General features: G+C 62.0%; 1 protein-coding gene across 5 annotated transcripts in view; it reads left to right on the top strand.

Annotated features, from left to right (window-relative positions):
• Positions 1-18,987, top strand: part of SEMA4D (semaphorin 4D) — a 96,092-nt gene that overhangs the window by 62,782 nt on the left and 14,323 nt on the right. For all 5 annotated transcript variants that reach the window (XM_087858901.1, XM_087858902.1, XM_087858904.1 and 2 more), the window contains 11 exons: positions 2,571-2,919; positions 4,101-4,246; positions 6,255-6,317; positions 7,732-7,830; positions 10,324-10,417; positions 10,976-11,089; positions 11,689-11,840; positions 12,615-12,790; positions 12,872-13,028; positions 13,856-14,078; positions 14,820-14,935. In XM_087858901.1, the coding sequence (XP_087715027.1) occupies positions 2,820-2,919; positions 4,101-4,246; positions 6,255-6,317; positions 7,732-7,830; positions 10,324-10,417; positions 10,976-11,089; positions 11,689-11,840; positions 12,615-12,790; positions 12,872-13,028; positions 13,856-14,078; positions 14,820-14,935 (1,440 nt within the window). In that variant the 5' untranslated portion in view covers positions 2,571-2,819. The remainder of the gene's footprint in view (positions 1-2,570; positions 2,920-4,100; positions 4,247-6,254; positions 6,318-7,731; positions 7,831-10,323; positions 10,418-10,975; positions 11,090-11,688; positions 11,841-12,614; positions 12,791-12,871; positions 13,029-13,855; positions 14,079-14,819; positions 14,936-18,987) is intronic.

Below are 18,987 nucleotides of genomic sequence, written 5' to 3'. Positions count from 1 at the left end.
CCAGCCATCAAATATGAGTTCCAGGCACCAGAGGAAAGACTGAAGGCAAAAATGCAAACAGTAGCTAAGTCAGCCTTCTTTAAGAGCCGTCCTGGAATTCCTACCAAATAACCTGTGCAGTTCTTTGGAACCGCCAGCAGGGAAGCTGGGAGACGTAGTTAGCTGGCCGCACTGCCACCCTGCGTAAAATCAAGATTCTCTGAACAAGAACAGGGGTTTGTGGATGCTGGGATGGGAAGCTGGCGATCTCTGCCACAGGTAGCAAAAAGGGAAGCAGGGTGGAGGGGTCAGGATGGAGGTGGGCATTGTGCAGCCTGGAGCAGTGATGGAGATGGCCCAGGGCGGGGGGGGGGGGGTCAGCATCACCCGCACACACAGCCCTTCCCCAGGGCCTCAGTGTCCCCTTGCTGCGGAGGATTTCTGCAGGAGTGTTGAATGCTCACTGGACGCCGTGGGGCTGCTTCACGAGGGGGTCCTATAAGGGACCCAGCACAGACTCTGCCCCGGGCTGGGCTTCTGGAGCTGCCTCGTGCCTCTTTCCTCTGCTGTGGGCAGGAGAGCAGGGTTCCCTGTGCAGCCCTTCGCGGTGAGAGCGCTGAGAGCCAGCTCCCTGGAGGGGGAGTGTTCACGGCCGCTGCGCTAGCCCCATGATGCAGCCCTCCCTCTGTCCCTCCCCGTCTCGGCCTCCCAGTGCATCTGCTTCTGCATTTAGCGTCCAGTCCCGCCCTCGCTGCCGAGTGTCTGGGCTGGCCGTCCCCGTGGATCCCTGGCGCAGGACCTGGCTTGCAGACCGGCACCCGTTTCTGTAAATTGTGTTGGCGCCCGGCCGCGCTCCTCCCTTCACACATCTCTGGGGCTGCTTTTGGGCCACCCCGTGGACTTGAGTAGCTGGGACAGAGACTGTACAACCCAAACCTGAAAAGAATGCCCATCTGGCCCTTCGCGGAGCAAGGTGCTGGCCCCTGTGCAGGGTGAGCCAGTCCCCGGAGAGAGCGAGCTCCCTGGCTTCAGGGCCTGAGAGAGGCGTTGGGGTGAGGACAGACCTGGCCGGCACGCCTTTGGCGGGAAGAGGAAGGGCAGAGCGGTACCCCAGCAAGGAAGGGGGGGCGAGTAGCTGAGGCCTGGCCGTGCCCACTGTCAGCCCTCCCCCAGGGGCCCCACGAGTCCTTTCTTTACCAAGTGGAGAGGGGCAGTTGTGCCCCGTGCACAGGCATAAAAAACAGACAAAGGTACAATAAAGGAGAACCCGTTAAGTCCACCGTGAGGCCGAGGGCAAGCCATGCCACGTGCTGGGCTTTAGGGCCAGACAAGGGTTTCAGGGGCATGAGAGGTAACCTCCTGGGCAGGATGAGGAGGCAGCCCAGAAGGGCTTCCTGGAAGCAGTGACTTGGCTAGATGAACAGAAAGTCAAAACTTCCCCTCAAACCTTGGGAGGTTTGGTTGGGCCTGAGATGCCAGGAAGCAGTAGGGCCTGGTATCTGGTAGGTTGTGGGGGCCCTGGGGTGGCTGAGTGGGAGGGAGCTGTTGGGGGAGGTGTGGAGCTGACTGCCCCTTGGATGTCCCTGAGGGGTGGTGATGGTGGGGGAGGGGGAAGGCTCCAGAGAGGGGCCCGTGGGACTGAGAGATCTGAGGTGGGTTGACTTGATGGGATGGAAGAAAGAGATGGGGGTGAGCTCTGGGGGAGGGCTCAGACTGCTCCATCATCTCACAGAAGAGGAAACCTCGGTTGGGGGGGTGCCAGAGGATCTCATGCGGGGCCTCCCTGGGGGCCGCACGTCTGGAAAGGAAGGATGGGGGTCCTGCCTCTGCTCCCACAGCTGTTTGGTTGCAGCCCTATCCTGAGAAGCCAGAAGGAATCCATGTCACGGTCCCACTGGGGTCCCGGCGGGGGCTCCGGGTCAGAGCGAACCCTGGCGTTTGCCCTGCCTCCGCGGTCTGCAGAGAGGCTCTCCTGCCCCCCACAGCAGGGCACCTTGCGGATGGCATGTGGGGCAGAGCTTGGGGGGCGGGAGACCTGCAGACTCCAACAAGCTGCTTCCCAGGGACCCTGAGAGCCCGTGACCACACTGCCTGTGGCGTGGGGACTTCTCAGGTGCAGCTGGAGGAGCAGGGCGTTGGGGGTGGCCCTGTCTGTGGCGGGAGGTCAGCCATCCTGCACGGCAAGGTCACGTGTGTGAGCGTGCATACACACATGCACACGGCTCAGCCTCCACGCAGTGTTCTTGGTCTTTCGCCCTGGCTGACCTCCCCGACGAGCGTCACGGGAGCTGGGAAGCCAGGGTCTGGGGGGGAACCTCTTCCCTGGTTCACACCTTTGCATCGCGTTACCAGCAGGCCACGAGCAGCATTCGTGCAGGGGGGAAGCCGGGCAGCCAGGTGGGCGGTCGTCCCAGTCTGGGTTCCCGTGTCTGCCCTGGAACTCTGCCCCTGGGTGACTGGGTCGCAGTGTCAGCATGGGGCTACCCCACCACCACCCTTGCAGAGACAGAGCCTGGGGCACAGCGGAGAATAGAAAGCGGTTGTTACAACACACATCCTGACCTGTAACCTTTGTTCTCACTTGCTTCCAGAATTTCTTCGTGAGGCCAAAAAGAAGCACGCCATTTAAGACCCGGGTGGCCTTCAACGTTGGCGGTGGTGACCTTGCCCGGCGCCTGGGAAATGCGGGTCCTCGGGGTTCGCACCGCCCACCAGCCCCGGGCTGTGCCGTGGGTCGCAGCCCCCAGGCTCTGAGCAGCCTCCACCGTGACACCCGCCGCGGCCCCCCGGCCCACGAGCGTTTGCTGCCCAAGCGCCCTCTGCGGCGTCTGCACGTGAGGATGTGCGCCCCTGTCGGGGGGCTGCTCGCCGCCCTGGCCATGGTGTTTGGGATGGCGGTGGCCTTTGCACCCAAGCCCAGGATCACCTGGGAGCACAGAGGTAAATGGGCCGGCCCTGCTCTCGCAGTCGACGTGCGGGCTCCGCGGCCCGTGCTCGGTGTGCGCTCCTGCCCCTGCGGGCAGGCAGCTGTGTCCGAGAAGGTGCCTGGGCCACAGGGAACGCTGGCCCGGCCTGTTCCCGGGCTGCTGGCTAGGTTCTAAGTCCGGGGCCCTGGAGAGCCTGGGGACGTGTGGCACGCACTGCCCGGGCACACACCACACTCAACACCCTGTTTGAGGACATTTCATGACGGGTAGTCAAGCTTCCCGCCAACTGCTCTCATTGCCGTCCATACTTTCTGTCCGTTTGCCCTCCTGGGAGCTGTGTCCCGAGACCACGGGTCTCTCTGGCGAGTGGAGCGACGGCTCCTTGCGGGGCCGAGCCGTCCCGTGCGGCATCCGGGCCGTCTGTGCCCTGGGAGAGCCTTCCTCCGCACATCTGTCTCCAGTCCGGAAAATCCGGACAGCAGAACGCGTGGATGCCTGGTCCTTACGCGAAACCTGAGTTCACACCACTCGCACCGCCGCCAGGGCGGTCAGACCGAAGAAGGCGCTCCTTGAGAAACCGTGCCAGTACGTGCCCGTCCCTGCCGATCGTCCCGATTCTCGTAGCCCTGCTTTCCATGCGATTTCCTCGCAAGAGAGGAAACAAGTTTGTGCTGCTTATCCCTGAAAAATGCTTGGGTTAAGGGACATATTTGCTGAACTAGATTTTTTTAAAGCTTTTGAGCTAAATCCTGTTTTTTCCTGAATAAGAAAAGCTCTAATAAATTCTTTATATACTTAATCTGTGTTAAAATTATATACACATAACAAGAGTGTGGGAAGCACAGCAGCCTGAGGTTGCCCAGGAGGTCACAAGGTCACGCTCCTGGGAGGTCATGTGCTTAGAGGTCACACTTTTGGGAGGCCATGCTGAGTGCAGGGTTTGGAACGCTGCTGGAGGGAGCAGGAAGGGACGCTGGGCCACAGCACGGGTCAAGCACAGTGGTTTGGAGACCTTGCAGGGTCCCGTGCTCTTGGTGACTGTGTTAGTGGGTCTGACTGCTGGCCTCGGGCAGGGGCTGGCCTCGTGGCGGTGGATCCACGCACAGCCCTGGCGACATGACAGCGCGTTGATGTGAGACGGTGCTCGGTGTGTCTGGGCTCAGAAAGGCCTGATGTTCCCTCTTCCCTCCCCAGACGTGCACCTGGAGAAGTTTCACGAGCCGGACATCTTCAACTACTCAGTGTTGCTGCTCAGCGAGGACAAGACCACCCTGTACGTGGGTGCCCGGGAAGCCGTGTTTGCCCTGAGCGCACGCAACATCTCCGAGAAGCAGCACGAGGTATGGCGTGGGCTCCCGCCCCACCGCCGTGTGGGCCACAGACCTTCCTGGCATTTTCCCCTCGAATCTGCACTGGCCCCCCCGGGCGTCTGACTGGGTCCCCCCGGGCGTCTGGCCCTTTCTTGACCACACAGCCTGCTCACCCCGTGGCCGGCCCCGCAGCCATCCTGCACGCTTGGCCAGCAGCCTCCCGCCCGCCAGCAGGCAAGGGGCCCGTCACCCCGAAGCCGCCTTCCCACCCTGCCTCTTAGTAGCCTCTGTCCTCCCTGGGCCAGCCACTCACCCGGGGGCCACCCTCCTTTCCTCTTGGATTTTCCATCTTTTCATTATGGAAAATCTCCAGCACACGCAGGAGTAGAGGCTGTGGTGTCCACGAGGACTGTTCCCCTCTCAGCTCCCGCAGCCCGGGGCCACCCTCCTCCACCACGTCCTGCTGCTCCGCTCCCTCTGGAGGCTTCGAGGCAGATCCCAGACACACTCATGCATGAGGGGTTCCCTGGGTGTCCCCTTCCTAAAGGAAAGGACTCCTTTGTGTCAAAATAAGCAAAATACCACAGGCACGTCCAAAAAATGTTATCAAATAGTTGGCGGTCAGATTCCACGGACTGTCATAAATGACGTTTGAATCCGGTTGAAATCGGGCCATCCGTGGGGCCAGCCGCTCTGCCCGGCAAGTGTCCGCGTCCCGAGACTTCCCGGCTCGGCCTGTCCTCCTCCACGTGGGAGCAGGAAGCAGGGTTCACGTCCCCTGCGGCCAGTTCCTTTGGAAATGGCTGGATCAGCACCTGAAATCTTGGCCTTTGTTTGCCTGTTTTTAATGAGCTCCTAAGCTCCGAAGGGAGGTAGTGGTGTTTTGATTATTCAGATTTTCAGGATGACCTTGGAGTGGTGAATCTGAGCGTGTCTGAAATGGCTCGCTCCGTTGCCGCCCGGGCCGTGCCTGGCGCTCAGACCGCCCCTTCCCGGCCGGTGGCGGCCTCTCCTTGACCCCTGGGTCCTCAGCACGAGCCCAGCGGTTGGGGCTGGTTTCCTGCTCTCTGTTACGGCGTCCCGCGTCCCCTCGGGGTCCCGTGAGCACGGCCAGGGTCCCGTCTGTGTTCGTGCTCCCGTGTCCTCCTCACACGCTTTATGTAGATGGAGGTGAAATCGTTGGCGTTTTGCTTTCTGAGGGAAGCTGCCATCAGCCGCGGGACTTGCTGCTTCTTTCGTGTGTTCTGATAAGGATTTCCGTCTCTCTGGAAACGCACCGCCCTCCTGTTGATGCGTGTGCTGGGCAGGCCTTGCGGGACGCTTAGTGTGGGACCGTGTGCACGGCGATCCGCGTGCTGCCACAGCTCCGGGCACTTCCTGAGCTCCGAGCTCCCGCCAGCTGGCTTCAATTCTCTGGGCGTCCGTCATGGGTTATCACACGGAGAGACGGGGCATCCTGGGGAAGGCGAGGCAGGAGTCGGGAAGCCATTTGTGGTGTGGGCGTGTGGCTTCCGGTCCTATGGAGGGCGAGGTGAGGCCCCCGCGGGCTGCCCGGTTCTGATCACGTGTCACTGGTCGTGGGAGGACGCGTCGAGGGGTGGGGAGCAGAGCTGGTCCCTCACCACCAAGGCTACAGATACAGAAAACTGGAAGCGGCCCAGTCCTGCTGTCCACGGACGGTCCCAGGAACCCACTGTGCTGTTTGAGAATACCTGTGGTTTACTGGTTGATAAATCATCGCAAACCTTGCCATTAGCACTTCAGCATTTGCTGCTGTTTATCAGCAAAGGATGGGCATCTGGGGGGCCATGCACCCCTGGCTTCGGGGGTGGGGCAGGGTCTCAGTGGGAACTTTCTCGAAGCCTCGTTCGCTCCAGACCTCGAAGCCTGCTGGCTGAGCCTGGCTTCGCAGTCTCGCTTCCACCGTCAGGGGGCGTATCCGTGCCGCCGCGTGCCTTGTAAACCGTGCATTTTTACGCCAGTGTCCCCTTTTGAATGGGGACTCGTCACTGAAGTGGACTCTCATTTCTCCTAACAGGCATACTGGAAGGTCTCAGAAGATAAAAAAGCAAAATGTGCTGAAAAGGGGAAGTCAAGACAGGTAATTTCTGGTCTCAGAACCCATCCTGGGGTTCCCCTCTGTGCCCAGATGCTGAGGCAGGGTCTCTCGACGCAGGCGGGCACTTGAGAAACACTCTGGTAAAGGTTAACTTAGTTGAGTCTGTCCGGATGGCCTCACACTTGATGGAGAAAATCCTTTCTGTGCCTGCTGGCTGAAGGTGTGAAATGCAGGGTTCAGGCCTCCCCAGCAGCCTGGCAGGGTTGCCATGGGATTTCTGCATTTGGGGCAGCGACCATCCTTGAGAATCTGCTGCTTCTCCAGGAGCTACTGGGCACCTCAGCGTGCCGGCCATGCGGGCTCAGGGTTACCCCACCATGGGCTGGGCCCGTGTCCGAGTCTCCGAGCGTAAGAGCCCCATCTTCCTTGGTAGTTGGGCAGCATGGGCAGCACAGCTGAGTGAAGGTTTCAGCAGTTGGCTGATTTCAAAATCATTAAAAATGAAAAAAATGTTTTTGCTGAACTTTTTTTTAGCAAAATGTTAACCACTTTTGCTGAAATCACTAGATCCGAAGTTGTTTTAGGAAATGGGGAAAATGCAGGCTTTGTGTGGTGATAACTGGTGTGGCGGGGAGTTGTCCGGGAGCTAAATTAGGCCGAGTGCTCGCCCAGCCCGACGTGGAGGCCGCTCGGGGACAAGGGTCCCTCCCAGCGCCCGGCGGGAGGATGAGTTACTGCCAACCACTTAAAGACGATCCTGGGGGGAAAAAAACACAGAGAAAACAGAAGAACCTTCCCTGAGCAGAGATAATTTCAGACAATAGCACGTATGATCCCAATACGTTCATTTCAGCCGAAAATAGCGTGTTCCTCAGTGGCGTGTGGTTTTCTCCTGTGGGCGCAGCCTCGGGCCCCTCCCTCGCCCGGCCTTTCCCCGGAGAAGCGCTGTTTGCCGTCCCGCGCACTGGGGAGGTCGGGGTGGGGTCCCCGGGGATGAGGACAGCAGGCGGGATGCCGCACACCAGCCACCTCTGCAGCTCTGGCCGCACAAGGCGCGTGCCGAGGGTCAAGTCTGTAAATGCGTCTCTCTGGGGCGGGCGTCCAAGAAGGTCTGAGGTCAGCGCAGCTTTGCTGACTGTGAATTACCGATGGGGGTAAGAGGTCCTGGCCCCTGATGGCCGGCCTGTGGACACTGCAGACGGAGGTTTGTCCGGGGGGGCTGGGTCCGTGACCTGTCCCCACTGCCCAGGCAAAGCTGAGCAAGCACCTGAAGATGGGGGCTAGCCGAGGTGCCGGTGAGGGGCGGCAGGGGAGGCACGGTGGGGGCTGGTCGCGGCCAGCTGCGCCTAACTCACGTCGGCATGCGCATGCTGGCCCCACACCCTGAAGTCCGGATCGTGGGGGGCGTCCAGCGGGAGCCGGTGGGTGGTTGATGTGCACGTGTCTCCCCTTGCAGACAGAATGTCTCAACTACATCCGAGTGCTGCAGCCACTTGGCGCCAGCGCCCTGTACGTGTGCGGGACCAACGCATTCCAGCCGACCTGTGACCACCTGGTAAGGCTGGGCACCCCACGGGGGCAGCGCTCACAGGGGAGGGGGGCCCGAGGCAGCATCGGCCGGCAGCAGGGTGCCTCGGGATGCCGCGGGCCACTCGCCAGGCTCCCAGAAGCCCAGTGTCACCGAGGGCATGACAGGGCAGGACTCACGGGGCCAGGGGCTCATGGCACGGAGCCAGCAGTGGGGGGACCTTCTGAAGTGTGTCGTTGACACGCACAGCACCCATGTGCTGTGGTCCAGCCTCCTGTGTCCTTGCCACGTATAGTGCTTAAGGGGAGGCCTGCTGCGACCTGTGTCCTGGCCTAGGATGAGTCAGGACTCTGCTCCTGGCTGGCGTGTTGTGGGCTCACCTGTGCTCTGGGCTGAATGTTTGTGTCCCCAAATTCACGTGGGGAAGCCTTACTCCCCCCACGTGCTGGTGTTCAGAGATGGGGCCCGTGAGCCACCAGAGCCCTCTCTGCACCATGTGAGGATGGGGGGGAGGGAGCGGGGGGCCACCTGCCAGCCAGAAGAGGGTCCTCCCCACGCTCCGACCAGCCGGTCCCCCCAGCTCCAGAGCTGGAAGGAACGGGCGCGTGTGCTGGAGGCCCCGTCTGCACTGCTTATGGCAGCCCAGGCCCGCGGGGGCGCTGTGACCGCTGCTCCGGGGCATTGCCGTGTGGCGTCTGCTGTGGGTGCAGAGCCCGCTGACGATGGTGTTGGGGCGCACGCCTGCGAGGGGCAACAGCCTGGGTGTGCGAGTGGTTCCCTCGCCGACCTGCACCGGTTCTCCTGGCCCCGGCCTGCTGGTGCTGCATGAGGGTCTTTGCAGAGGGGCCCCCCACCGTCTTGCTCAGCCCCTCGCTGACAGGGAGCTGGAAGGACGGAGCACACTGGACGGCAGTGTCCTGTCGGGAGAACCTTCTTTTGCTCGTACCTGCTGAGCCATCTAAACGACCAGAGGGAGATGCCGCTGTGGACTGACGAGCCCATCTTCCAGTGACTGTCCCTGGTTCGGTACCGGCCAGGCGGGAAGGGTGCTGCCATGGAGAGCTTTGCAGAAACCCTAAAGCAATGGGAATTTAGAGAAGATTCTCCAGCCTTGAGTCAGAGACCAACCGTAGCGCAAAGTAGGGCAGATCAAGGACTCGCTTGGGAAACCTTGTTTATGCAGAGCCCTGGGGTGGGCGCACACACGGCCTGGTCCACCCGGCGGCCTGGGACCACGGATGCTGACGGTGTCGGGGGCTGGGCCTCAGTCCTCAGACTTGGCCTCTTTCTGCGTAAGGGAGGAACGTGCCAGGTCGTGTTAGAAATGTCCGCACATCCGGGGATCTGCTGGTGTCAGCTGTAGACGCCGGGTGCAGACTCCGATCCCGCGGGCCTGTCAGTGTTAAGTGAGGGAGTCGGACGTTGCATTTAAATTCGGACCTATAATATTTATCAATATTTTCAATAAAAATGTCGAAGCCGACAGGCCGATCGCACAGATGGGAGCAGGTGGGGGACGTATCGCCCTGTGACCCGCGGGCCCTGAAGGCCTAGGAACAGCAGCGCTTCCCAACATGGCCAACGCCAAGCCTGTCGTCCCCTGCGAAGATGTACAGTCATTCCCATCGGCGTCTCTTCTCTGGGCCGACCCCTCGTTCACACGTCCCCGACCTCCCCAGACCCGCGATCCATTCGCACCCCGGCTCTTGCTCCCTGGTCTGACCGGGAGTCTGCCTGCTGAAGGTGGGCCCGCGGCCTCCCCAGGCCTGTGAGCCCTCCGCGTCTGCTCTGCTCCCCTCCCTCCAACGGGCGGCGGTCGCCACCCACTGCCCACAGCCCCGTGTGTCCTTCAGCTGCTGGGGGCGGGAGGTGGCGCCCACCATCATGTCAGCCACTCTCGCATGCTTCCCTGGCTGTGCGTCCCCGTGGACAGGCCTCTTCTCTGACCTTCCCACCAGGGTGCGTTCAGGCACAAACACCTTGGCCGTCCTTGTGCCAACGTGTCACCTGTCGTCAAACTCGGGTTCAGTGTCCACACACAAAGCTTTCCCGTTCTTTACGCGTCGGGGTTTTGGGCTCTCTGGTCAGCTGGGAGGGGTGCCCAAGCCTGAGGTCACCCCTACTTTGTGTGAGTGCAGGATGGGGCGGAATGAGGCGGAGATTCTGCTTGTCTCCAGGCACCTGTGTCTTGGGTGGTCTGGGCCCCGCCGCCTCCAATGGCGCTGTTTTCATATGAAGTCCCGCACGTGGCGTTGGATCGCTCGCGGATCGCCTCCCGCCCTGGGTCTGCCCTGTGCCCCTGGAGCTGTCCGCATCTTAAGACGAGTAAACTGAGGCTCCCAGATCCTGCACGGCTCTCGAGGCGCCGGCGTCCAGCCCTGGGGACTCACGTGGCCGCGTGCACCTGCTGCATTCCCCCCGCCCCCGCTGACCGCATCTGGGAAATGGTTCGGTACACACGTGCTGTGAGCATAGAAATTCAGACATTTGCTGATGTTCTTTATTCTCGCTCAATTGCAGAACTTAACATCCTTTCAGTTCCTGGGGAGAAGCGAGGACGGCAAGGGCAGGTGCCCCTTTGACCCAGCACAGAGCTACACGTCTGTCATGGTTGGTGAGTCCTGCCCCCAGGTTAGCGCATGGCCCGGACTGGGATCCCTCCCCACGCTGGGATCCCTCCATCTGCTTCCATGTTCCCTGTCCTCACGGATGGCACATGGGTTTCTCCATAGACCCCCATAACTCACTATGCGAAAGGGTAGCCAGCCACCACCCAGGGCCACAAGTCAGATTTGTGGGAAGGGGTTATTTTAGATCTGTCATTCATGCAAATCACGTGGCCTCTCATTCACGTTGTCCACGCCCTGTCGAGGGAGTCCGTGCGGAGCCGCGGCCTTAGGCTGGGAGCCCCGTGCGCCCATCATTGTGTCTGTCACTTCCCAGGTGCAGGGTCACCTGGTGTTAGTGCCCCGGCCTTCAGAAGGCACCTTTCACGTGGAGCGCACAATTGTCCTGGTCAAGTAAATGCAACAGAGGCCTCGGGAAGCAGCCACGTGCGCCCAGGAGCAGGGCTGTGGTCTGTCCCCCTCCCTGGGGGGGTGGGCCTCGTGCCTGGCTGTGATGGGAGTGCTGCCGCTGACCCCCTTTCCTCTTTCCTCTGGGGCCGCTCAAGATGGGGAGCTGTATTCCGGGACATCCTACAACTTTCTGGGAAGCGAGCCCATCATCTCCCGAAACTCGTCCCACAGCCCTCTGAGAACCGAGTATGCAATACCGTGGCTCAACGGTAAGAACCAGGTGCCCCCACCATGGTGTTTCTGTGCGGCTCTGAGCCTCTCCGAGGGCCCTTGGGCCCCCCCCCACCAAACTCATGTGGCAGCCCCCACGAAAAGCTGGTGTTTCTGGAGTGGCTGGGTCCTTCCCTGTGGAGCTGGTGCTGCTTTGAGGCCACCTTCCCCTCCCTGAAGACGGATGTGGTCACCGTCCTTCACAACACGAGGGCCTGATGGTCCCTGGTGACTCGGGCTGACCAGGCCGCTCCCCTGGGACAGCGTGTACACAGCGGGTTCCTGCAGCAGCTCACACGGGGCTCTTGTGGGTGCTGGCCAGCGGGCCGTGGGTTTGGAAGTTCCTCGGGCTCCCGGAGGCGGGGGGGTCTGGGGCGCCTGGATCTGCTGGCCAGGGGTCTGAGCACACGCGGCATCTTTGGCGGGTCTCCGGGGACGGGGAGCTGGCTGTCCATCCTCACAAGCACTGTCTTGTGCACGGCCCGCACCCTCTGAGCCCTGAGGAGGGACATGGCGCATGCCCCCTCCTGCGTTGCTGCTGGGCCGCGCCTGGGCCCCCGGGTGTGCGGAGGGACAACCGCGTGTCTGTCGCTTGCAGAGCCAAGCTTCGTCTTTGCTGACGTGATGCGAGAGCGCCCCGATGGCATGGACAGTGGCGACGACCGCGTCTACTTCTTCTTCACCGAGGTGTCTGTGGAGTACGAGTTTGTCTTCAAGCTGATGATCCCGCGGGTGGCGCGGGTGTGCAAGGTGAGCGGGGCCCGTGGCCCTGTGGCTCCGGCCCGGGGCGCTCGCGTGTCTGGAGGGTCCACCACATGGCCCAGGCTCCGAGCTTCCTCCAAAATGTCGATTTACCCACCACTTCATCCTTCTGTGGCGTAGATGGGTGTGGACGGGCAGCCAGGTGCTCGGCCTGCCCCGGGGCAGCCTGGGGGGACCCCAGGAGCATTGGCGCCCCGCCCTCTGTGGGCCTGCCTCTGACACCGCTTCCCCAGACCTCCCAGATCACAGAAAGTTAGTTTTTGTTCACCGTGTGAGCTCAATTCTGTTGGAATTGGGATTTCGGCATTCCAACGTAAAGGTGCGGGGAGGGGTTTTTCTTGTGTCCAAAATAAATCCGAACACTTCGATTCCGAAGTCTCCTGCATCCACATTTCTGTGTTTAGGGGCTGTCTCCGAGTGGGTCATGTCAGATGGGTCCATCGTGGTCCCCTGAAGGCCAGCCCACGAAAACATGTTCATGGAGGACCTGACAAAGCCCTTTGAAATGACCGTGTCCTCTGCAACGAGGACGGAGGCTGCAGACGCGGCCACCGTGGCTCCAGCTGTGCAAGGCGACTTTGCTGAGAGGCCTTTTTGGGTTTTGTGCTCTGATCGGAGACCCCGTGGGGTGCGGTGGCCGCACGGCTGTGTGCAGCCTTGGTCAGCCACGGCCCGGTCCCTCAGGCAGAGCTGCCCCGGGCGGGCTTGGATGGCTCCCGGGGACCTGCCTGTCCCCCACCACGCACGTCCTTCTGGTTTCAGGGGGACCAGGGCGGCCTGCGGACCCTGCAGAAGAAGTGGACGTCCTTCCTGAAGGCCAGGCTGATCTGCTCGCGGCCAGACAGCAACCTTGTCTTCAACGTGCTGCAGGACGTCTTCGTGCTCAGGGCCCCGGACCTGAAGGAACCCGTGATCTACGGGGTCTTCACCCCACAGCTGTGAGTGCTCGGCCGGGGTGGGGGACGGTGTCCGGGCGCGCCCCCCCCGCCGGCGCGGTCACGCTGCCCCCTGCTCCCCAGGAACAACGTGGGGCTGTCCGCCGTGTGCGCCTACAACCTGTCCACCGCCGAGGCCGTCTTCTCCCGCGGGAAGTACATGCAGAGCGCGACGGTGGAGCAGTCCCACACCAAGTGGGTGCGCTACAACGGGGCCGTGCCCACGCCGCGGCCTGGGGCGGTGAGTGCGGCGGGGCCGGGGAGGCCGCTGGGCACGCTCCTCTTCCCGTGCTGTCCTCCCCGGCGCCCGCCCTAGCCCTCGCCGCGCTCCGCCCGCAGAGGAGGCCGCGCTGGCTGGCACCGGGTGCCCTGTGGAATTAACGTGGGTCGTAAAAGCAGGTCTGTTTCGTTTTCTGCTTCCCGCACAGAAACACAGATTTTTTGGCAATGACCTGTACTCCCCACGCGTTAACAGGAGTCACGTTTTTGTTTTTTCCGAAAGTAGTGAATCTTGTGTAGAAGCCAGTGTGGTCGCGGGGCCAGTTTGGCTGCATCGGCTCGTCATGGGGCCGGGGTGCGGGGCTGTGCGTGTGGCCCGCGGTGGGGCCGGGGTGTGCGCGGGGCTGGTGCTCAGGCTTGCGCACCCCCAGCACAGGGTCCCCTCCCCTCCCCTGGGGGGATCCCTCCGTGCGTGTTACGAACTAAAGTGCGTTCACTCACGCACAGCAGGAGCTAGGGACGGAAGGAATCCCTCCCACACTTGACCTGTGTGCTTTCTGGACTTGGGCTGTTTTTAGTGATTTTAGCAGCGTTCTCGTGGAAGAGCTACGAAGCGATAAGTACTTTGTTTTCAACTTCAGAAGCTCGATACGTTCTCTGACTCATAAATAGGTACAGATGACTTCACCGATGGTCTGGTGAAGCAGCATTTTATCTCGTGTCTACAAAGACAGTAGCTCTTCCTACAGGCGTTAGAGCTGTGTCCTCAGATTGCTAGGGAGAGGTCGCCTGTGGGTTCCCTTGGGCAAGGAACCCACTGTGCGCTGACGGCTGGTCTGCTCCCTGCAGTGCATCAACCGTGAGGCGCGGGCCGCCAACTTCTCCAGCTCCCTCAGTCTGCCGGACAAGACCCTGCAGTTCGTCAAGGACCACCCTCTGATGGACAGCTCTGTGACCCCAATAGACAACAGGCCCAGGCTCATCCGCAGCGACGTGAACTACACGCAGATCGTGGTGGACAGGACCCAGGCCCTGGACGGGACCTTCTATGATGTCATGTTTGTCGGCACAGGTGGGTCCCGGCCCCCAGTGCAGACACTGGCAGAGCCGGCTCATCTTTGCTGCTGGGGGCCCGCACCTCCCCACGGTGCCACGGTGCTTTATGGGAGAGTCTCTGATACTGGCCTCCGAGGTCTGCCACCACGCGAGTCCTGGCCCCCGTCTGGGGCTTCAGGCACAGTACGTGGAGGCTCGCACAAAGGGAGTCCGGGTGGTGCCCATGCGGGCGGGCTGAAGGCCACGGAGGAAGTCCCGCCTCCCTGCTGGCCCGAGACCTGTCCCAACCTGCCGGGGGTGCCCGTTCTGGGAGGGGGTGGTGGCCAGGCCCAGCCGCAGCTTGCGGGTGCTGTGGTCCGCGCTGGGGGCTTTCCAGCGAGCTCTGAGCCAGGTGGGGGGCCCAGCCCTCACCTGACTGGGGCCCCGCATGGGACAGTACCCCTGAGGGCCATTGGGGCCCACGAGCCACCTCTCCTGCAGTCTGCTGGTACCGTCTCACTGCACTGACTGTCGCTGGAGTCAACGATGGCGTTAGCGCATTTTTCAGAGAATAGTGGGAGTGACCCAGGCCACACAAGGCCATAGTTCATTTGCTAGTGGCTTTTCCTTTCCAACCTCCAAATTACAAACCAACACATCCTGTGGAGGGAGGGAGTTGAGAGGAAGAACAGGGACCGTCTGCTCCATGGCTGACTGTAGTACGGGCTCCGTCCTGCCCTCCCGGGTGCGTCCCTGACCTCTGGCTTTGCCCTTGCAGACCGGGGCACCCTGCACAAAGCGGTCAGCCTGGAGAACGAGGCCCATATCATTGAGGAGACGTGGCTCTTCCAGGACTCTGAACCAGTCCAGACACTGCTGCTGAATTCCGAGCAGGTAAAACGGCTCGGTGGTGGCCTCACGTGTTTGTATCACCAGCTGGGCTGGCGGTCACTGGTCTGGTCCAGAGGCGCCAACCACCAGGCTCTTACAGAAGGTCCTGGGAGCCCTGGGCTTTGGGATGGAGGGAAGGCAAACTGAGGAGATGGAATGGTCGCCTTGGGTCGGCCAAGCCTCACTGAGTTGCTGGGGGCACCCGGTGTGGGTGTGGGGGCGCGCCAGCTCATGGAAACACTCCTGTGCCCCGAGCTTGGTAGGGTCAGCGTCCGGTCGGCACAGGAAAGCCGGCTCTGAGCAACAGCAGTGATGCCAGTGCGGCCACCAGCCCTGCCCTGCCCTCCCCTCCGACGAGGCCCCTTGTCCTGTGTCAGGTCGGAATCCGGATCCAGATCCAGATCAGGCTTAGCCCTCCCACAAAAGCCAGGAGCGAGTGTTTGAGGCTTCGGGGGCCGTAGGGTCACTGCCCTGGCTGCGCTCTGGCAAAGCCTTATGTATGGAAACCGAGCTTAGCCGCTCACGCAACTTCCAAGTGTCACAGAGTATCATTCTTTTAAATTATTTTCTCAGCCACGTAGCAGTACGAAATCTATTATCGGTGGTTCACGTAGAAATAGCGGGCGGCTGCATTTGCTCTGCAGGCCGTCCCCTGCCATCTGTCCCTGCGGCCTGGGACACACGCGTCCCCATTTACTGCTGGGATAGAGCATGAGGACCAGGCCAGCTCTGGTCCAGGAACGTGAGCACCTGAGCCTGGCATGCCAGTCTCACTTGTACTTGGGGGACGTCGGACCCAGGGAGTGGCCCAGCCCGCTCTGCGGCTGAAGGCCTCGCTTCTCCGTGTGGGTGTCCCATGCTGTGAGCCCTGAGCCCAAGGGCTCTGGGGACCTGGCCGTATGCCCGTTCCCTAGCTGCAAGCCTGGCCACCGTGTGGCCTCTCTGCCTGGACCCGTGTGTAAAGCCTTGTTCGGGGCACCAGGCTCGGCTGCCCCTGCTTAGTGTGGCGTTGCTCAGGTGCCCTGTCTGACCCAGGACACCCCCGAGCCTCCGTCTCCAGGTGCGAACGGAGCTTCACAGCCCCTCCGAGTGTCTCCGCAGCCTGGTTCCAGGTGGGGGCAGTGAGCAGCAGCAAGGGGCCCGGCAGCCAGGCAGGAGATGAGAGAAAGCAGCTGACCTCTCAGGGCACGTTTGCAGACGTCACGCACAGGTCCCCTTCATCGTGAGCTTACGTACTTGGATCTGGTGTCCAAACTCCCGTCACAGGGTCACATCCCCTCCCAGCTACTGCTGCGTGGCGGGGCTCTCTCTCCGCTTCTGAGGGGGAGAACAACCCTATAGCCTAGGCGAGTTTTAAGCCGCCAGACACTCAGCCTCGGTGCCTACCCCGCCCACCCAGCTTTGCTGTGGAAACAGGAAGCCAGAAGCCCTCCCACCTGTGGCCACGTTGCTCAGGCGCTCGGCCAGGCTGTGGCAGGTACCCTGAGGCCTCCCGGTTGTCAAATGCACGTCAGAACAAAGGCTGGCGCCCCCCACCCCCGTGCAGACGTGGTGAGACCACGGCTTTGCTCCACGACGTCATTCAGAGACTCAGGCTTCTGGCCGCCTGGGCACCCATCCCGTAGGAGGGATGAGGGTTGGGGAGGAAGGACGAGGTCATGGGTCAGCCCTGTGCTCACCTACCCATGGCCAGGACTTGGTCACGTGCCCACGCCCAGGGGGCGGGCCACGCAGGGAGCCTGGCAATGTGGGGGCCATCTGTCTGTCGTTATAGGGGCCCCTGCACTGGGTTAGGCCTCGGCTGCCTAGACCTGGTGGGAAGGCGTCATGCGTGCCCAGGCCCCCACACCTTCTCCCCGGGCGGGCGGGCTTGGGGGGTTGGAATGCCGGGTGTGCAGCCTTGGCAGCAGCAAGTGCATGTTCAGGGTTAAAAAGACGCCCCCCGACCTCCCCCCCACTGCCTCAGGCTCTCGCGGGCAGTCACGTGGGGCTTGGCTGTGGAAGGCTGGCCGGAGGCTACCGCTGTGGGAGCACAGAGAGGCTGGCACACGGTCCTCACTGTCCTTGCTCCCCCGAGGACACGTGCATTTGGTGGTTCTTTTGTTTTCTTAACGTGGTGGATACGCGTGGATAACACCGTCTCAACCGTTTGTAAGCGCACAGTTCAGCGGCGTCAGCTCCCACTGTTGTGACCCCACCGCGTCCGTCTCCAGAACCCGCTCTCCTTCCCAAGAGGGAACCCTGTCCTCACTGGGCGCTACCCCAGCCCCCGTCGTCCACGTGCTGTCTGCGATTTGAGGACCCCAGGGACCTCATTTAAGTGGGATCAGTGTTTGTCATCTTGTGACCAGCTCATCTCCCCGGGCATCACGTCCTCAAGGGTCAGCCGTGTAGCTCATGACAGGATTTCCTTCCTCTTCCGGGAGGGATACTCTGCGGTTCACAGACACACGTTGTTGCCCCGCCATCTGTGGGTGGGCGCGTGGGCTGCTGTGAACGCGGCGTGTGGACATCTGAGTCCTGCTTTCAGTTCATGTGGAAATATGCAGGAGACCTGCTCCGTCTGGTCCCGAGCCCAGGCCACAGGCTGCATCTGCGTGTCGACGGGGATGTCGTTTTCACAACTCCTTCAGCTCTAGACCCCGCCACGGGTTGGACATGGCCGCGCATGCAGAGACCTAGCTGGGGCAGTGTGACCCCGGGGCTCCCAGGGGTGTGGGGACCCTCGAGGGGCCTGGCGCGAGAGGCCCAGGGCACCTGCGTGCTCACCAAACCTCGTGCCTGGTCAGTGGGTTTTTTCTGTGCCCTTTCAAACGCTTTTCATTTTGAAATCGTGTTCGGTCCACAGAGGCGTTAGGATGGTATGCAGGGCCTTCCCTCGGCCCGAGGAGCTCCCCTGGCACGGTGCTCACCAGCCCCCAGACGTCCGCTCCACTTCGGGAGCCTCACGGGGCCTGGGGCGGCTCACTTCTCAGCCCTGGCGGCCTTGGTGGCGTGCTCAGCTTTGCAGAGAACGGTCGGCGTTCTGGGGAGTGCCCCCGCTCTCCCTGTGCTCGGATGGAGTTGAGGGTTTGGGGATGTGCGCGACAGCACAGGCCCACACGGGCTGGGCCGAGGCGCGGGCGTGTGTGCAGCCCGTGGTGGCTAACACTTGTTTGTGGGGAGACGTCAAGGCTGCTGTGTCATTCCCTCCGGCCCGCAGTCTTGGGCGCCCGCCAGTGATCACGGCCACCCCCTCGCAGGTGTTTTCCTGGCTCTGCTTCACAGGAGCCCAGCCCTGGGGAGGGGGTGTCTGTGGAGATAGGAGCCTGCCCCCCCACAGCCACGCGCACGGGTCAGGTGTCAGGCGGGGCTTCCCAGGCAGAGTCTGTGCCCTTCAGGGTCCATCAAAGTTGACTGCTCAGCCCTCCCAGAAACTCTCCCCTCTGCGAGCCACGTGACGCCTGGACTGCGATCTGGGGTGACGTCCTTGGTCCTTCAGGCAGGTGCGTGGCTGCACCTGTCTGGTCCTTGCCGACCGACGAGCTGGCCCTGGCCTGGCTCTCTGCCACTTTTGATCACATGACAGTCTGTTGCAGAGGGGACTTCCTTTCTCTCGGCTGTGCTCGTGGCGGGGGGAGGGGTCACAGGCCAGGAGACCGAAGCTGGCCCCAGAAACTTGGAGTGCCAGCCAGACTCTGTCCCCCCATGGGGAAGGCTGTGCCCCATCTGGGTCTGAAACACCGAATGCTGTTAAGCTCGCAAATCTCGGGGTTAACCGGAAGATCCGTGTAGACGTCAGGAGGGAGACAGGCTTGCGGGCAGAGGACAGCATAGACGCAAGGCGGGAATTGCAATCCCGCGGCCATGGCTGCACGTCAGGCGGCGTCCCCGCGTGGGAGCCCCGTCCCCACTGCGTCCAGGAGAGCGATTAGCCGCCCTGTGAGCTGAGCTGTCGGACGTGCCAGCTGTTGGCCTCCCCATCCACGTATTCCTGCCTTGCAAACCTGGACGTGACAGCGCTTGGCCCGTGCTTTATCCCACGTGCTGGGATCCTGCACGCTCCCCTGCCGCTC

The sequence above is a fragment of the Ursus americanus genome, chromosome 34 (genome assembly GCF_024610735.1).
Source record: "Ursus americanus isolate L20-20 chromosome 34, mUrsAme1.1.p, whole genome shotgun sequence".
Lineage (NCBI taxonomy): Eukaryota > Metazoa > Chordata > Mammalia > Carnivora > Ursidae > Ursus > Ursus americanus.
This window is presented reverse-complemented; position numbering and strand designations above follow the sequence as displayed.